The 16,859-nt window shown below is 41.2% G+C and overlaps 1 protein-coding gene and 1 long non-coding RNA gene across 6 annotated transcripts in view; one reads left to right on the plus strand and one right to left on the minus strand.

Annotated features, from left to right (window-relative positions):
- kcnip4a (potassium voltage-gated channel interacting protein 4a) overlaps positions 1-16,350 on the plus strand; it is a 158,753-nt gene extending 142,403 nt beyond the window's left edge. For all 5 annotated transcript variants that reach the window (XM_026161863.2, XM_026161857.2, XM_026161862.2 and 2 more), the window contains 6 exons: positions 12,123-12,192; positions 12,697-12,767; positions 13,326-13,433; positions 15,085-15,189; positions 15,276-15,338; positions 15,429-16,350. In XM_026161863.2, coding sequence (XP_026017648.1) covers positions 12,123-12,192; positions 12,697-12,767; positions 13,326-13,433; positions 15,085-15,189; positions 15,276-15,338; positions 15,429-15,476 — 465 coding nt within the window. In that variant the 3' untranslated portion in view covers positions 15,477-16,350. The remainder of the gene's footprint in view (positions 1-12,122; positions 12,193-12,696; positions 12,768-13,325; positions 13,434-15,084; positions 15,190-15,275; positions 15,339-15,428) is intronic.
- LOC145420692 (uncharacterized) lies at positions 8,662-9,272 on the minus strand. The gene is made up of 3 exons (XR_013902010.1): positions 9,136-9,272; positions 8,932-8,987; positions 8,662-8,800 (listed from the first exon to the last, which is right to left on the minus strand). It is a non-coding gene; the product is annotated as an uncharacterized LOC145420692 (long non-coding RNA).
- Positions 16,351-16,859: the final 509 nt, after the last annotated feature.

Raw genomic sequence — 16,859 nt, forward strand, 5'->3', positions numbered from 1 at the left:
CTAGCCAAGTCCCTGCAAATCTTTCCCATTAGTTCGTTTCCACTGGAGATGGTGTAAGAGGTAAGAAGTGTTCTGATCAGGGATTTAATTTGTGCTTCACGCTGCCTGATTTCACAGCGTTTAAAGACATTCTCTATTTTGCCACTGGAAGGGATGAACTGATGAATCCAAATAACTCAGGTGGCCCCTTCAGCTTTCTTTGAGCACCAGGAAAAAGGCATACATATTAATTTGCCCCTCTGGGTGATTTATCAGGAATATATGCAGAATTTATTAGCAAGGGACATAATTTCCATTTGGTACTGGAAGTGTTCTGGTTTTCGTTTTTTGTCGGCTCATAGTCTGAGTACCATATAATGCCACCTTTAAGCAGGTCTTGGTTGGATGGAGGTAAGCAGACAGTGTGGACAGCAAAACAAAGATTGCAACTGCTAAACTGCAGTCATGAAACCATTGATATCATCTGACAACAATTCAACAAGAAGTCTTAGCCCAGAAGTTATCAAACTAGCCGATGGCTTTCCAAACAGGTCACTTCCTGTTAAAAGGGAGTTTTTCCTTCCCACAGTCACCAAGTGCTTGCTTGAAAGGGATTATCTGATTGTTGGGGTTTTCTTTCTGTTATTGCAGGGTCTTTAACTTACACTAGAAAGTACCAAAAGGCAACTCTTCTGATTGTGATTGAGCACTATCTAACCTTTTTATTTTATTTACTTCTTCTTAGTACATGGGGATCTGTCCGGCCTTCCACAACGCGCAGTATCATTTCCTAATTCTCCATCTGCCTTTTTAAAATCTAAACTTGAATTTTAAATTCAAATTCTTTGATTTTTGATAAAAAACAAAAAATGAAATTCACATGATCCTCACTGTGTTTAGCTTGTTTGCTGTTTAGAATAGTAAAATATTGGCATGTTAGCATTTACCTCTGTACATCAAAGAGCCTCAATACAGCCTCACTGAGCCACTAGCATGGTTATAATGTTTTTAGTGTATTTATTCATTTATGTATTGGAATAGGAGGTCATCGTCTCCGTTTACTCAGTTGCTCCTGTCTACTGTGGAGTTAGATGTGGTTGAACTAGGACCCCAAACTGGACAAAGAGAAAGAGTAATGACGCTTAAATTACAGCTATTAAATAGCTTCTGTCCATCACTAAATCTAGAGTGTGGCTCATTTTTTAACTTCTGGGGTCAAACAGCTCATCTTGTCTTGCCCTATCCCAGTGACATTGGCAGAATGAAGGAAAGCTTTTAAGGCGAGCCAGACTAATAGAAGCTGGCATGATTCCCATGATGAGAAGTTTGGCCCTTTGTCCTTGGTATCCAGGGTTTTGAAGCAAATCAAACTTCTCCAAGTTTGATTTGGTGGAAGGATGAGGTCATCTGTCTTGACAACAGACTTTACAAGTTATTCACTTGTAGCACAAGTGGTGCTTTGTTTTAGATATAGCGCTTTGTCGAGCAGGTCTCGTCTACCAAATGAAACCTCTGGTTCTGGGCCTTGATCTCGAGGCAGAATTTGAGCAAGGGGTCACCTTAAAGGTTTGAGAGAATTTATTATTTAAAAAAAAAAAAAAACCTTGACCTCAGACTATAGAAAATAACACAATATTGTCCTCACGTCTGACTGAATCTTCTGAGCTTTCACAGTTCACAGTCCAGGGCACTGACTTGGGCATTAGATTAAGATCTCATACTTTCGATGCCATCAGTCACGATTCGTCTGTTCGTAGGTATATTTCATTCCCCGCACTGCTTATTGCCGCCTCGCTTCATGGGTCTCCAAAAGGAATTTCATGCCTGGCCAGTTTTGCATTTGATTGAATTGGATGTGTGATTTTATTATCATGGATGAGCTAATTTTACAAGCATATCAAATGAATACAAATAAACTTTCTGATCTCTCAGTCCGTCTAATGAGAACGGCATTGAACAATGTGCAAAATCAAAACAAAACAAAAAAACGAGGACAAAGGGAAACAGTGACTACGTTGGTGATCATCCTGGAAAATGTAACCCATGTTTTTCTAGTTGCTTTTTTCTTTTTCTTAAAGTCTTGATCTAGAAGTGCATGAGCAAATATTTATGAATTGAGTCCTAGCAGGAAAAATAAGCTAATTAATTTTATCGATATGTATGTAAATGTAAACATTTAGATATTTGTTATATCTTTAATTTGGTGATATGTTCATCTGTTGTTGGGACACAGATGCATACTTTATGAAAATAAAATGAACTCTGGCTTAATGTTATATATGTATATAATATAAAATAAATGAGTTCCTGACTTTTAGCTCAGCAAGATCAAAGTTTTCCTTGATGGGACCTAAAGTCAAAGTGTAACTATTTCTCTGTACTTGAAATTGAATTGCAGGGGCGCTGCATTGCATGTGGTAATAAGATGACGCACAGGCTCCATTCCCAACTGAAAAATAGCCTCGCTCACCAATGTCATCATCAGGCTACAAAGAAACGCTGATATACAATCAGTTGAATTCTGCCACGAGAGTGAGACTCGCTCCAACAGCTTTCACTGAGCTTTATTTTTTCTGCAGCTTTTTAGGATGATTTGCAGTAGAGAGAATAGAAGAAGAAGTGTGTGTGATGCACAGACACACACAGGTGCAGCCATGCACATACTCTACAAGTCAAGTAGAAGTCCTATTAAAAAAAAATCCCCCTGCTTACTATATTTATTTACAGAGCACAACTACAACAAGAGGTTGACTGTTGAGAGCGTGTTGTCTGCACGGTTGTAGAAGATAAACAAAGCATTAATTAACAGCTGCTCTGGTAAACAACAGAGAAATACTGTCAAATACAAAGATGCTACAGTGCATTTTGTCTTTATGGTGGATATGCGTGAAGTCCCTGCAGGGACAGAATTTCTACATTCCTTAAGAAGCTACAGATAAAAAATACACAGCGTTACGTAAAAATCTTGATCCAACCCTTACTTCTTTATATTTTAGTATGAAAATGGGAAATTAAATAATAATACAATAATAACAATTTATTGAAATGTGTGCAAACATATCTAGAAAAAAGCATATAAGGCAAAAACAGACAACAACCCCGATGAGCTTTATTTGGTGTGACCACCTTTATTCGTCAAAACGGCCTGAACTCTATGAGGAAGTTTATTGTAATTTCTTTAGGTAGTCTTCAGGAATAGTTCTCCAGACTTCTTGAAGGACATTCAAAGCTCATCTTTGGAGGTTTCTGCATATTGTTCTGTTCCCCGTCAGCGTGATCCCACACTGCTTCAATTGTGTTGAGGTCCAGGCTGGGGGGAGGCCAATCCATGACTGATTTTTAGTTTGAGTTTCATTGTGTGTTGGCAGTGGGTTTGGGATCATTCAACAATCAGATCAGATGCTTTCCAGATAGTACTGCATGGTGGAACCCAATCCAACCATACTATTTCCATCAATTTTGACAAGATCTCCATCCCAAACAAATTTAAACAAACATTTTAAATTTGGATTTATCCAAAGATCTGTTACTAGTGATAACCAGTCCAGTTCTTATATAATTTGACATACAGTGGGGCAAAAAAGTATTTAGTCAGCCACCGATTGTGCAAGTTCCCCCACCTAAAATGATGACAGAGGTCAGTAATTTGCACCAGAGGTACACTTCAACTGTGAGAGACAGAATGTGAAAAAAAAATCCATGAATCCACATGGTAGGATTTGTAAAGAATTTATTCGTAAATCAGGGTGGAAAATAAGTATTTGGTCAATAACAAAAATACAACTCAATACTTTGTAACATAACCTTTGTTGGCAATAACAGAGGTCAAACGTTTACTATAGGTCTTTACCAGGTTTGCACACACAGTAGCTGGTATTTTGGCCCATTCCTCCATGCAGATCTTCTCGAGAGCAGTGATGTTTTGGGGCTGTCGCCGAGCAACACGGACTTTCAACTCCCGCCACAGATTTTCTATGGGGTTGAGGTCTGGAGACTGGCTAGGCCACTCCAGGACTTTCAAATGCTTCTTACGGAGCCACTCCTTTGTTGCCCGGGCGGTGTGTTTTGGATCATTGTCATGTTGGAAGACCCAGCCTCGCTTCATCTTCAAAGTTCTCACTGATGGAAGGAGGTTTTGGCTCAAAATCTCACGATACATGGCCCCATTCATTCTGTCCTTAACACGGATCAGTCGTCCTGTCCCCTTGGCAGAAAAACAGCCCCATAGCATGATGTTTCCACCCCCATGCTTCACAGTAGGTATGGTGTTCTTGGGACGCAACTCAGTATTCTTCTTCCTCCAAACACGACGAGTTGAGTTTATACCAAAAAGTTCTACTTTGGTTTCATCTGACCACATGACATTCTCCCAATCCTCTGCTGTATCATCCATGTGCTCTCTGGCAAACTTCAGACGGGCCTGGACATGCACTGGCTTCAGCAGCGGAACACGTCTGGCACTGCGGGATTTGATTCCCTGCCGTTGTAGTGTGTTACTGATGGTGACCTTTGTTCCTTTGGTCCCAGCTCTCTGCAGGTCATTCACCAGGTCCCCCCGTGTGGTTCTGGGATCTTTGCTCACCGTTCTCATGATCATTTTGACCCCACGGGATGAGATCTTGCGTGGAGCCCCAGATCGAGGGAGATTATCAGTGGTCTTGTATGTCTTCCATTTTCTGATGATTGCTCCCACAGTAGATTTTTTCACACCAAGCTGCTTGCCTATTGTAGATTCACTCTTCCCAGTCTGGTGCAGGTCTACAATACTTTTCCTGGTGTCCTTCGAAAGCTCTTTGGTCTTGGCCATGGCAGAGTTTGGAGTCTGACTGTTTGAGGCTGTGGACAGGTGTCTTTGATACAGATGATGAGTTCAAACAGGTGCCATTCATACAGGTAACGAGTGGGGGACAGAAAAGCTTCTTACAGAAGATGTTACAGGTCTGTGAGAGCCAGAGATTTTCCTTGTTTGAGGTGACCAAATACTTATTTTCCACCCTAATTTACGAATAAATTCTTTACAAATCCTACCATGTGGATTCATGGATTTTTTTTTCACATTCTGTCTCTCACAGTTGAACTGTACCTCTGGTGCAAATTACTGACCTCTGTCATCATTTTAAGTGGGGGAACTTGCACAATCAGTGGCTGACTAAATACTTTTTTGCCCCACTGTACTTCAGCCTTTTTTCCCTGAAAAAAAAACCTTCTTTCCCCCCTGAAAAATCTTTTTTTTCTCTCAGTGAATGGATTTTTCCTCTTTCTTAAAAATGTGACCTTTTGGTTCTTTATATTAGATGTAGATAATTTTTTTTTAAATAGATGAACAGATCACAGAAAGCTTTTCCGCCTTTCATAGTCATGTGCGAAATACGGCTGTATAAATGTCTCGCAGCCCCTTGGCGTGCGCACTCACAACCATGACTGAGCGTAATTGTGCGGACGTATTTTACCTTCACAAACAGCTGAGACGTGGTTTGCGATACATGTGGCAAAAAGTGAGGTGTTGTGGCCATACTTTCCCAACCTTGAGACCTCAGAATTAGGGAGACATTGAAAAGGGCTGTTGGGGGGGGGGGGTTTAAATACATTTTACAGTGTTTATTTATCAGATAAAATACGTTAAATGTCACCGTTATTATTGGCCGGCCCGGAAACAGCGGGGGTGTCCAAATTCAGAGGCTGCTTCCACTTGAGGACCCGGCCTTCGCGGTCTAAAGAAAGCCGGGTAGTACGTCACAGCTCCCTCGGTGGAGTGAAACTCTGCCGTCTGCTCCTTGCTATCTAAAATATAACCGGGCGCTGGCGTAAACTCTCGACCGTCTCACACTTTCTTTAATTAGTTTTCTGTTTGATGTTTATTCAGCCGTGTGAAAACCCCGGAGGAACCCTCTCGATGGATTAAATTAAATTTAATCTAATCTAAACTTTAATCTCAGCCAAACCGATTTACTCACGAACAAATAAAGCACTGAAAAAGCCAAACAATAACATTTTTAAGTTATCAAAGTGACTTATAAATCATGTTTAACCCGAGTAGCGAAAGACCGCGGGGGTTTGAAAACGATGTGTCGGTCGGCTCAGATATTTTAAGTTTACACAGCTACATTCTCACCTGAAAATATGTTAAAAGTTGGGGGGTTTTTTGCGACCCAGAAAGAGAAATAAGAGTGATATTAAAACTAAGTAGCTGCCGCCATTGTTGGAAACTGGAATTGGCTGGGCCCGCTATGAATTCTGCGATATGGTTTTTCAATTTTGTTGTCCAGGTGGAAATTCTGGAGAATGGTGGCTCCGGGATTCTCCCGGAAACATCGGGAGGGTTGGCATGTATGGTTGTGGCAACACCACTAACCTTGTCAAACACCTCAGAGTAAATCATATCACAGAATATGACGAGCGTATGTTGAGACGAACTGAAGAGGAGGACAGGGACAGGTGCTGCTAGGGCGAGGCAGACCTCTCTCATGGAGTCCTTTAGTGCTGCAGGCAGGCAAGGTGTTCAAATAGGCACAACTTTAGTTTTTTTATTTCTATATGATGAACTCTGCATTAGGGCTGCCACGATTAGTCGACTAGTCACGATTACGTCGACTATCAAAATCGTCAACGACTGATTTAATAGTCGACGCGTCATTTGAAGCTTTGTAAGATCGCGAAAGACGCAGGAATAAGTAGCAGGATTTAAGAGTGTAATAACGGACTGAAACAGAAGATGGCAGCACTGCATGTACAAGGATGCCAGCTGCCGTTAAACCCCGAAGAAGAAGAAACTGTGTCCCAGAATTCATAGCGCGGCCCAGCTCAGTTGTCAACAATGGTGGCAGCTAGTTAGTTTTAATATTACTCTTATTATTCTTTCTGGGTCACAAAATAAACGTTTAACATATTTTCAGGCGAGAATGTAGCTGTGTAAACCTCAAATATCTGCTCAGTTTATCAAGACACCACATATTTTCAAAAGTGCTCCGACGTTTTTGGAGGCGTCTGTTACCCACTAGCTCGATAGCTAGCCGGGGGCCATGAGAGCACCGGACTCCCGGTAGATCGTTTTCAAACCCACCGCCCTACTCAGGTTAAACATATACAAGTCACTTAGATAACTTAAAAATGTTATTGTTTGGCTTTTTTCAGTATTTTATTTGTTCCTGAGTAAATCGGCTGAGTTTATTAAACTCCACCGAAACAATCTGCACATTTAATTAGAATTCAATTAACTATCATCTTGTCTTTATTTTTAGTTAGCACAGACCTTAAACACTTAAAGCTGTAAGCTAATGATAGTTATATAAGAGCAGATGCTGCTGGTGCAATAAGCTGTACTTTTACGTTCAATGGATGATGATCTGATTAGTCGACTAATCGCAAAAATAATCGGTGACTAGTCGACTATCAAAATAATCGTTTGTGGCAGCCCTACTCTGCATTATTAAGTGATAAGAACAAGAAATCTGATGCCCTGTAATCATTATGACGCTATAATTTGAGATACAATAAATAAAATACGTTTTTGTACAAAGTAGAGATGGACCGATCCGATATTACGTATCGGTATCGGTCCGATACTGACCTAAATTACTGGATCGGATATCGGAGAAAAATAAAAAATGTAATCCGATCCATTAAATATCACGAAAGCACCTCACAAAACTTGCAACACGCCGTAACTCACCTCAGAACGTTAACAGTCAGAGCAGTATGCATCACGTGATAGAGCAGCTGGACCTGTCGTGGTCTGGATAGCATTTGGAGCTTCGCTAGCAACCTGGCATTTCATCTCCGACAAAGTTATCCCCGAGAGAAGTAAAGCAAGTGTGTAAGTCCATCTCTGAATGTTTGTAAAGCATTCCCACGTTGAGCTTAACGAGCGACTGCCTCTCGCTCTCCGGCTGCTACTTCAATCGTGAAACTGCTTAAATGATCAGCTGATCGGCTTTTCTGTCGCGAGTCCGTCTCTCTTGTTTGCTTTTGGCCCACTTTGCACCAGAAAGAGGAAACCAGCGGCTGAACAACAGCAGAACGTTTAAGCTTGATAAGCTGTTGTTAGAATTTATTTAATATTTCTTTCTACACCAGGATCTTTTTCTACGTAGCTGACGCTGGTAACTGTGCAGGGGCGGATCTAGCAAAGTTTAGCCAGGGGGGCCGATAGGGCATGAACAGGGAAAAGGGGGCACAAAGACATACTTTTCTTTCTTATTCTCATTTAAAATGTCGAGCTTTTAATAAATAATTATCTGACAGTAGTGATGGGCAGATGAAGCCCCATGAAGCACTGAAGCTTTTCATCCAATTGGTTCACCCCAACGCGAAGCTTCATGAAGCTTCATTTGCTCTAGCAGGACACCTACTGGACGTAAAAATAATAGCTGGCATGAATTTGAAGAGTGTGGCATTTTGCACACAGCCTGTAAATGTCAACAACAAAAGGAGTGTGTAAAACATGTATATTGTAGTGATGGCAGTATACTGTGTATATTTATAGTGGCAGTATGGAAAATGATTATTTGGAAATGCTTGAAATGGAAATGATCATTTACTGTGAGGTGAGGTGTGGTTGGGGTGTGGACAGTGGTTGTGCTTTTGTAACGTTGAGGTATGGACAGCTACACACTGAGGCTTTGAGCCTCAGTCCTGCCTGTTCACATTTTATTCTGTAAAAACAAAATTTTCACTGCTTTTATGACCTTTTTAGTGGGGAGAACATAGCTAGGATTTAATGATTTAACAAATCTTTTGAATCCTTTGTCCTCCACAATGCTAAATAGCTGGGAGTCCTCAATCACCATGCTGACCAGGTCTTCATCTATTTGAGATTGTTCTCCTGAGGAAAGACAATAAAGATAAAGCACAAATATAAATATCACACACGTAACTTATAACAGTTGTATAATATTGTTATATCATTTAGTAACATTACTGCATCCTATATTATCATTGCATTTGATGGCTCACCTGGTCTTGCTCCACAATCGGTGTCCCCCTTATTCTCATGCAAAGCTCTGTAGTGCCTAAACATGGATGAGGTGTTGTTGTTATATCCCAGCTCCCTGGCACATAGCAAACACTTCACCTTGTACAAAAGTCAAGACAGCTCAACATAAATTGTATTGCACCATCAGTATCATGAAAATACATCTTCTGTAGAAATTTACATACCTTGTTGGGAGGAATAAGATCAAAATGTTCCCACACAGGGGAGGACATCCTCCTCTTCTTAGCTGGCTCCATTCTCTCCTGACTTTCCTCACTCTCATAAACCTCCAAACGGTCTCCAAACTCTCACTAACCGCAACTCTCCATCAAACACCCACATTTTTGAATGAAGTCTGAGGGGTTTATATCGCTGTTCGAACCACTTCATGAACCAGTCACGTGGTACAGCCGGGCAGCGAGGCTTCAGACGTCATCATTTTCAGCTCCTCCCATAAATGAAGCAAGCCTCGATACGCGCTTCGCGGAAACGCCCCCTCCATTACTCGACACACGCTCCGAAGCCTCGATACAGAACGTCCCATCACTATCTGACAGCCAAAGTTTTAATTTGATGCAAAATGAATAGAAGTCAATTACTGTATATAGTAACTATTAAGTCTAATATATACCCTAGTAAGCTATAGTACTTTTTACTTTGGGAAGGTACCATCTGTGCAGTCTGCAATTTTGTTGAAGAAAGATGTTGAATCTATTTAATATTTCTTGAAAAATAATTGATTTCTGTGCATTTTTTTTCACACTGCATCAAATTAAGGTTGATTACGTCGATTAAGCATCATGAGGTGGAGCGTGAGGGGTGGTTCCCTATTTTTTATTTATTTATTTTTGTTGTTGCTGGGAGTTGGAACCCTATTAGTTAGGTTGCTTAATATTTACGCTAAGTACTCTTTAAAATACCAGAATAGGGAGGATGGTGTAGGTCTAAGTTTATTAGATTGATCAGTATTGCTGAACTATGAAATATTTTTTTTGTATACAGGTATAACAGAATAGCTTTAGTGTAGTTGTTGTTTTAAACTTGAGTATGAACTTGCAGACTTGCAAAATGCAGCAAGATATTTTAAAAAACAGTTTTGTTGATTAAAAAACACTATATCGGATTCATATCGGTATCGGCAGATATCCAAATTTATGATATCGGTATCGGTATCGGACATAAAAAAGTGGTATCGTGCCATCTCTAGTACAAAGTATCGGTATCGGATCAGTATCGTCGATACCACCCTGAATATTACTTTGTATCGGATCGGAAAGGAAATCAGTGGTATCGCACATCACTAATGTTAGTATGCAAGTCATTCAGCAGCTATGGCAGTAGTCAGACCTGGGCGTGGCTGGTAGATTGAACTCAGCTTTCCAAAAAATGAAGAGTCACAGTTAATTAATGAGTTAAGAAGGGGGGCAAAAACTTTGTCACATAGGGCTAAATTTCACTAAATAAAAAAAAATCATCATTTAAAAACACTTTGTATTTGTGTTGTAATTGTTTGATAATCTAAAACAGCGTCCCCAACCCCCGGGCCTCAGACCGGTACCGGTCCGTGAGTCGTTTGGTACCGGGCTGCGAGAGTTGAGGCTCAGGTGTGAAATGTATGGTTTTCAGGGTTTTTATCGGTTTTCAGGGTTTTTTGTTATCGTTTTTATCGTTAACTCGTTTTTCCTGTGTCTTTTCACGTGTGTTATGAATAAATCTTCTTTTTTTCGGTACCGGTACTAGTTTTATTTTGTTGTATTTATCCGCGACACCTTAAAGGCCGGTCCGTGAAAATATTGTCGGGCATAAACCGGTCCGTGGCGCAAAAAAGGTTGGAGACCGCTGATCTAAAACATGCAAGTGTGACAGATATGCAAAAAATAACTTTTCACAACGCTGTTGCTTCACATTTAACATCCACATATCACAGCAATGTCATACTTTTCTAAGTCAAAAAGCACTAATTGTTTTCTTTGCAGCTGCAGTCTTTTGTTTTACCAGGAATAAAGATCAATACTTATAAATTAACAGCCTGAATATTTTTCCTCAATCCAGGCACTGTGACCGTTATAATTAGGTGTCATTTATTCCAACCATGATGGAGAGTAATTTTCCTCATTGTACATCATTATGATTCATACACGCTAGTCCAAGCAACGACTTTCAGACTTCACAAATCAGGTTAGAGCCTGCCAGATGACAACGCAGAGACAGACTTGTGCACATTCTGTCTCCGAAACTTCTTTCTCGCCTCACCCTGCAAGATATTCAGCTGAGTCTGTGAGACCAAGAAGGAGGAGGGTGTCAGGGGACTTGCGCAGACAACCTTGCAGCATCCTCTTAACTTGAAACACAAGACGCCCGTTTGAAGCAAGACGATGAAGGTTTCGTCTTTATTTTCTTCCCCTCGCCGCACTGTTTCCCAAAGTGGCTGATGAGACGTGGTCACGGGAAGCAGGAAACCCGGCGTGCCCTTTAATTCTAGCGAGGTTACTCATACTCAGAGAGCCTTTTAACGTGTCTACTTTTGACTTTCGTGAAAAGGAATAGAATATGTTGATGTTGATGCAAGTTCACAAGCACAATGTAGCTTCAGAAGTCCTTCTATCATAGAGGTGTTCGCATTTGCATCCACACCGTGTTTTGTTTTGTTTTGTTATATTTGATTTCCAATAAAAGCCCTCGCTGCTGTTGGCTATTTTCTTCCATAAAATACAGAGAAACACGAGGCTCCTGCCCTGGAAATTGCCCATGTAGGGGGTAACTTTCTAAAGTCAATATCCCGTCAGCGTGTGCCGCAGAATCGAACCTGTAAAACTATTTGCCTCCATCACCACGCTGCTCCAAGCAAGGTCATCCGCTACTTTGATTGTTTGAAAAGAGACACACGCACAATTCTTGGGTATGTTACTATTCAGTCTTTTCCAGTGAATGCTGCCAGATAACCACAGGCATGGACGAGATAGCTGCTGAGGATTCGATGGTCAGTCACTGGTGGAATATGTTGTTTTTCATTTAAAGACATCTTCCCACTGCTAGCTGACTTTGTCGTTCTCAGAGGTGCCCTGTTTTTAGTGAGACGTGACCGTGATTGGCACTATGTGAACTCAAGTTTAAGGCTAGGACTGTAAACATAGATGTCAGATAACCTGCGCATCTCCATTTTGTCTTGCAGGAATGTCCCAGCGGGGTCGTCAACGAAGACACTTTTAAAGACATCTACGCACAGTTCTTCCCGCAAGGAGGTCTGTGCCTGCTGCTTTGTTTTCCCAGCATGCTTTCCCTTTCCCAGGAGCTCCCGCATTCATGCGTGTTTACAAAAATTGCACTAAGTCCGGAGTACGTTAGGTTTCCTCGCCTCCCATGAAAACACAGTGTCGGTGAGAGGCAGAGGGAGAAGAGAAGTTTGTATTCAGGCAGCCTTGAGTTTCTCTCTGTTGGCTCTCATCATTATGCAAAGATTCAACCCGAGGAGGAACAGAGGAAACATTAGGAAGCTTTGATATATCTGTTCAGAGAGAAGAAAGGCAGGCCAGTGAACATAATGGCACAGCACAGAGGAAACAATGATAAAACCCTCAGCTCTAAGCACACTGTTCTTCCCTCTCATCGCGAGCCTGTTTTCTTTGAAGTGGAAAAGAAAAAACAGTCTCCGCTTTGAACCTTTTTCTTGTTTGCAGTAGCCACCACTGCCAGCGAGCCGTAATCACGACAGATGTTCTGTGATTGGTTGTTTGTTCTCTCCATAGATGCCTCGACATACGCACACTTCCTGTTCAATGCTTTTGACACGGATCACAATGGCTCTGTGAGTTTTGAGGTAAGCCCAGAGTTGCCAGATTGTTCATTTCTCAGTGTCTTAAAGCTCGACCAGTGTGTGGGTTCGCTGTCGAAAAGGCGTGCGCATCAAACGCTCCTACAGACGAGGCTTTACACTCGATCATTATGTAACCTGCAACCCCCTTTATAGAAAAAAAATCTAGCCTCATCAAGTTTACTCAAGATGCTCAACATTTGATTAATATTTATGAAGGGCACTTATTTGCTTATTAGGACAGAACAGGGAACAGCTGTCATTATGCCAAACAAAGTTTCCCTGCCTAATGTGCGGTCCACTCTGTTCTGAAGTACGAGATCTCCCTGAGGACTGACACTGAGTCGACTAAACATTTGAATAATGAGCTATTTTTGATTTATGATAGCTCCACTTTTGCCGTTTCATCATTTTCCTCTAATGAATACGTGATAGAGGACGGCATCCTCACAGAAAGGGTGGAATCGGTTGAAGTGCCTCACGTAGAAAGTGTCTCATGCGTCGTTGTTGAGTTAAAGCTGTGATGTTTTGCACATTTGTCAGTAAGTTGCGTTTCCATTACAGGATTTTGTTATGGGTCTCTCTATCCTCCTGCGTGGCACAGTCCAGGAAAAACTCAACTGGGCCTTCAACCTTTATGATATCAATAAAGACGGATATATCACTAAAGAGGTACGTCTCCTAAAAACACGAAGGTCACAGTGCTGAGATATTTGCCGTGTTTCACGCCGCATGCTTTAGTTAATTCACTTACATGTTGTTGTACAGGATGTCCACGATTCGTCGATTTTGATCGAGCACAGCGCTACGCCAGTTTGCATTTTGCTAATGTTCACATTGAGCCTGCAGACTGCGCTCGATTTTTGTACAGTAAAGATCAAAATGTAACAGTTAAACTGAAGAAAACATCCTCCCAGGAATCTGCCTCTGTGGGTTAACATTGACATATCCTCCTCCTACTGGCTCACTAAGCTTGTCAGTGTGAAAGCACTCAAGCATTGGAGTTCACAATACTTAAAATAAAAGTTCTTAGGAAGAATTAGCTGTACTGAAAACAAACACTGCCCTCTTATGGTTGAGTTGCAGTACTGTTTTCAGTCCGTGTACTGAGCAGGTGTCTCCAGTTTGCCGCTCCAGAGCCACATTTGGCTCTTTTTGCCATCTACTGTGTCAAAAGTAGTTTGTGTCAAAAGTACTGCCAGTGTGGCCTGACTACATTTACAGCTTAACTAAAACTACCCTAACCTTTAATTTTATTCTTTACTTTCACTATTTTTAAAGCTGTCGAGCTGCCATATGTTCATTAACAAAGCTGGCTCCTTTTAATTTAATTCAAACGCAGGGATTAAGTCAGCCCGCAAACATTTAAAGCCACTTTTTTCAAAGCCGGCCTAAACAAGCTAATAGTATTTTCCCTGCACAGCTGTTTGTTTCAACTCCTGTAGCCCATCTGCCTCAAGCTTCAATGTGTTGTGTGTTCAGAGATGCTCTTCTGCGTACCTTGGTTGTAACAAGCTGTTATTTGACTTATGGTCTTTCTAGCAACTTGAAGCAGTCTTGCCATTCACCGCTGACACCATCAAGGCAGAGAACTGCTGCTCACTGCATGTTTTATCTATTTTTGCCTAATTCTCTGTAAACTCTAGAGATGGTTGTGTGGGAAAATCCCAGCAGATTCTGAAACACTCAGGAACTGCTAAACTGGTCTGGCACCGAGAACCGTGCTAAGTTCAAAGTCACTGAAATATGAATCAACTTTCTCCTCTATTCTGATGCTCGGTTTGAACTTCATGGTCCCATCTTGACCATGTCTATGTATCTAAATGCATCGATTTTCTGCCGCATGATTGCTTGATTAGACTTTGGTGTTAACAAGCAGTTGAACAATAAAGTGGCCAGTGAGTATATATGTATATCACTCATTAGGATGTTGATTCAACACTATAAGTAAAGCTGAATAATGTAATAATGTAGCGCAGAAATCACAAAACAACATAAAATAATCGCCATCCTTAAATTCTCAGGGTTGTTATTCGAACTTCCTGCTCCTTGAATCTGTTTTACGGGGACCTGAAAGAACAAACAAATGAATGCTCTATAATGCAACACGTGCTGATTAGCATAACAGCTGAGGCTCAGGGCCATTCATTTAAATTATTTTTTTTCTGACGCTGACCAATAATTCATCCTGAGACACGACTCGTGCATGAATCCAGTCACACGTAAGATATGAGTGAGGACACAAGAACTGCTAGCGAGCAGTCAGTGCAAACTGAGTGTAAGACATTGTATTTATCTCTGTTATGTTTTCTGCGCATCACAGGAAATGCTGGACATCATGAAGGCCATCTACGACATGATGGGAAAATGCACATACCCCGTCCTCAAAGAGGAGACGCCCCGTCAGCACGTAGAAGTATTCTTTCAGGCAAGCAGGCAGTTGGCAGATTTTACTGTTTTATGTACGAGGCTTCAGAAAACCTTCATATCTCTCCTTTTGTCTGCCTCCAACAGAAGATGGATAAGAACAAAGACGGCGTGGTAACCATAGACGAGTTCATCGACTGTTGCCAAAACGTAAGGCCGATCCCCAGAACATCAGCTCGCACTGCTGCTGGCACAGTCTCAGCACCGCTCATCGTATTGTCTCTTATTTTGTATCCTCAGGATGAAAACATCATGCGATCGATGCACCTCTTTGAAAACGTTCTTTAATTTTCGGCTGGCTGTGGAGGATTTGGAAGAGACCATCATCTTTAGCTTGGCCCAGTTACTGACTTGGACTCATACTGTGTACAGTGTGCTATGCAGACTTTTTGACCATAGATACAGTTATTCTTCATTACAGAGGGCCTCAGTTGTAAGTAGGCGGTATAGGCGTGGACACTCTGGAGCTGGTTGCCGCTTTCTTTTAAACAAATTCGGGAAACTTCTAAGTGAAATAGTGAAAATGGATTAAAAGGAGATGCTTCAAAATGAAACCATTAACTTTAAGGTTGATTTCCGCCTTCTGTCTCTGGAGTGTCTTTGTGTTTGCCGAACTCTGCCTAAGACGTCTAACGAAAGGCTTCAGACAGATTCTGTTCTGTTTTATTTACTGCCAAATCAGATCACTGTGACTTTCTGCAGCATCAGAAACACCCGAACAAAACATCGGGTGTAACGTCACACTCCGTCTGCTTTTACATTCCAGACCGGCTCCCAATTCCAGAGTGTTCCCTCCCGATTTAGTTAGCCATCGTGGTCTGTCTTTCTGCTCTTTGAAGGAACTGTTTAGAGGGGGAAAAAAGAAAAAACAATACATTTTACCATTTTAAACTGTACATAATATAAAAAACATTATTAGATAAGAACTCTTTGAGAAACTTTTGTTCTTGTTTACTTGCCAACTAGAATGAGACAACACAAGGATTGTATTGATGTCAAACTTGGACCATAATATCGATGGTTTGTCTACAGAAGCACACAGGTAGCTCTACTTATGATGTTATACAACCATTTCTTTGTCACAGGAGAAATGCTGCTTTCAGTGGAATTCATTTAACCTCATGTATGTATATTTCCTGTAAAGTAAAATCATCCATCAGTATGTTTTTCTTTGGGTTTTATGAGTTTACACTAGGAGCAGTGCTTGGGATTATTTATAAGGTGTTCAGGTCATTGTACAGTATTACATGAAAAGTCACCCTCGGGTGATTTTCAGGTCTTTAGATTTGTTTTTAATAAGAAAGGCCAGTGGGGTTTGGTTATTGGTACAAACTTTGTATTATACTCATTAGTTTGGGTTTTCTTGCTGTTTCTCTCCTCCTCCTCCATCCTGTGGGATGCAGCTGCCCACACCGATTCAGCCTGATTGGTTTGATTGGCTCCCAAATGTTAGCAAAAACTACAGGATTATTGAGAGAAGTGTCTCAAGTGTGTCTGAGTGTTTCTGTCTGACATGCGCTCTCTTTTTTTCTTGCTCTTTTTCCACAGAGACTTGGATATTAGACACAGGAAGTAGGCAGAAATACGACTTATACTTGAGAGCTGTGGTTTATGGTTAATGTGTCGCAACATTTAATGGTTCATCATGTTTGTCCTTCGAAGTGTACAGTG

The sequence above is a fragment of the Astatotilapia calliptera genome, chromosome 3, assembly GCF_964374335.1.
Source record: "Astatotilapia calliptera chromosome 3, fAstCal68.1, whole genome shotgun sequence".
NCBI classification, from domain to species: domain Eukaryota; kingdom Metazoa; phylum Chordata; class Actinopteri; order Cichliformes; family Cichlidae; genus Astatotilapia; species Astatotilapia calliptera.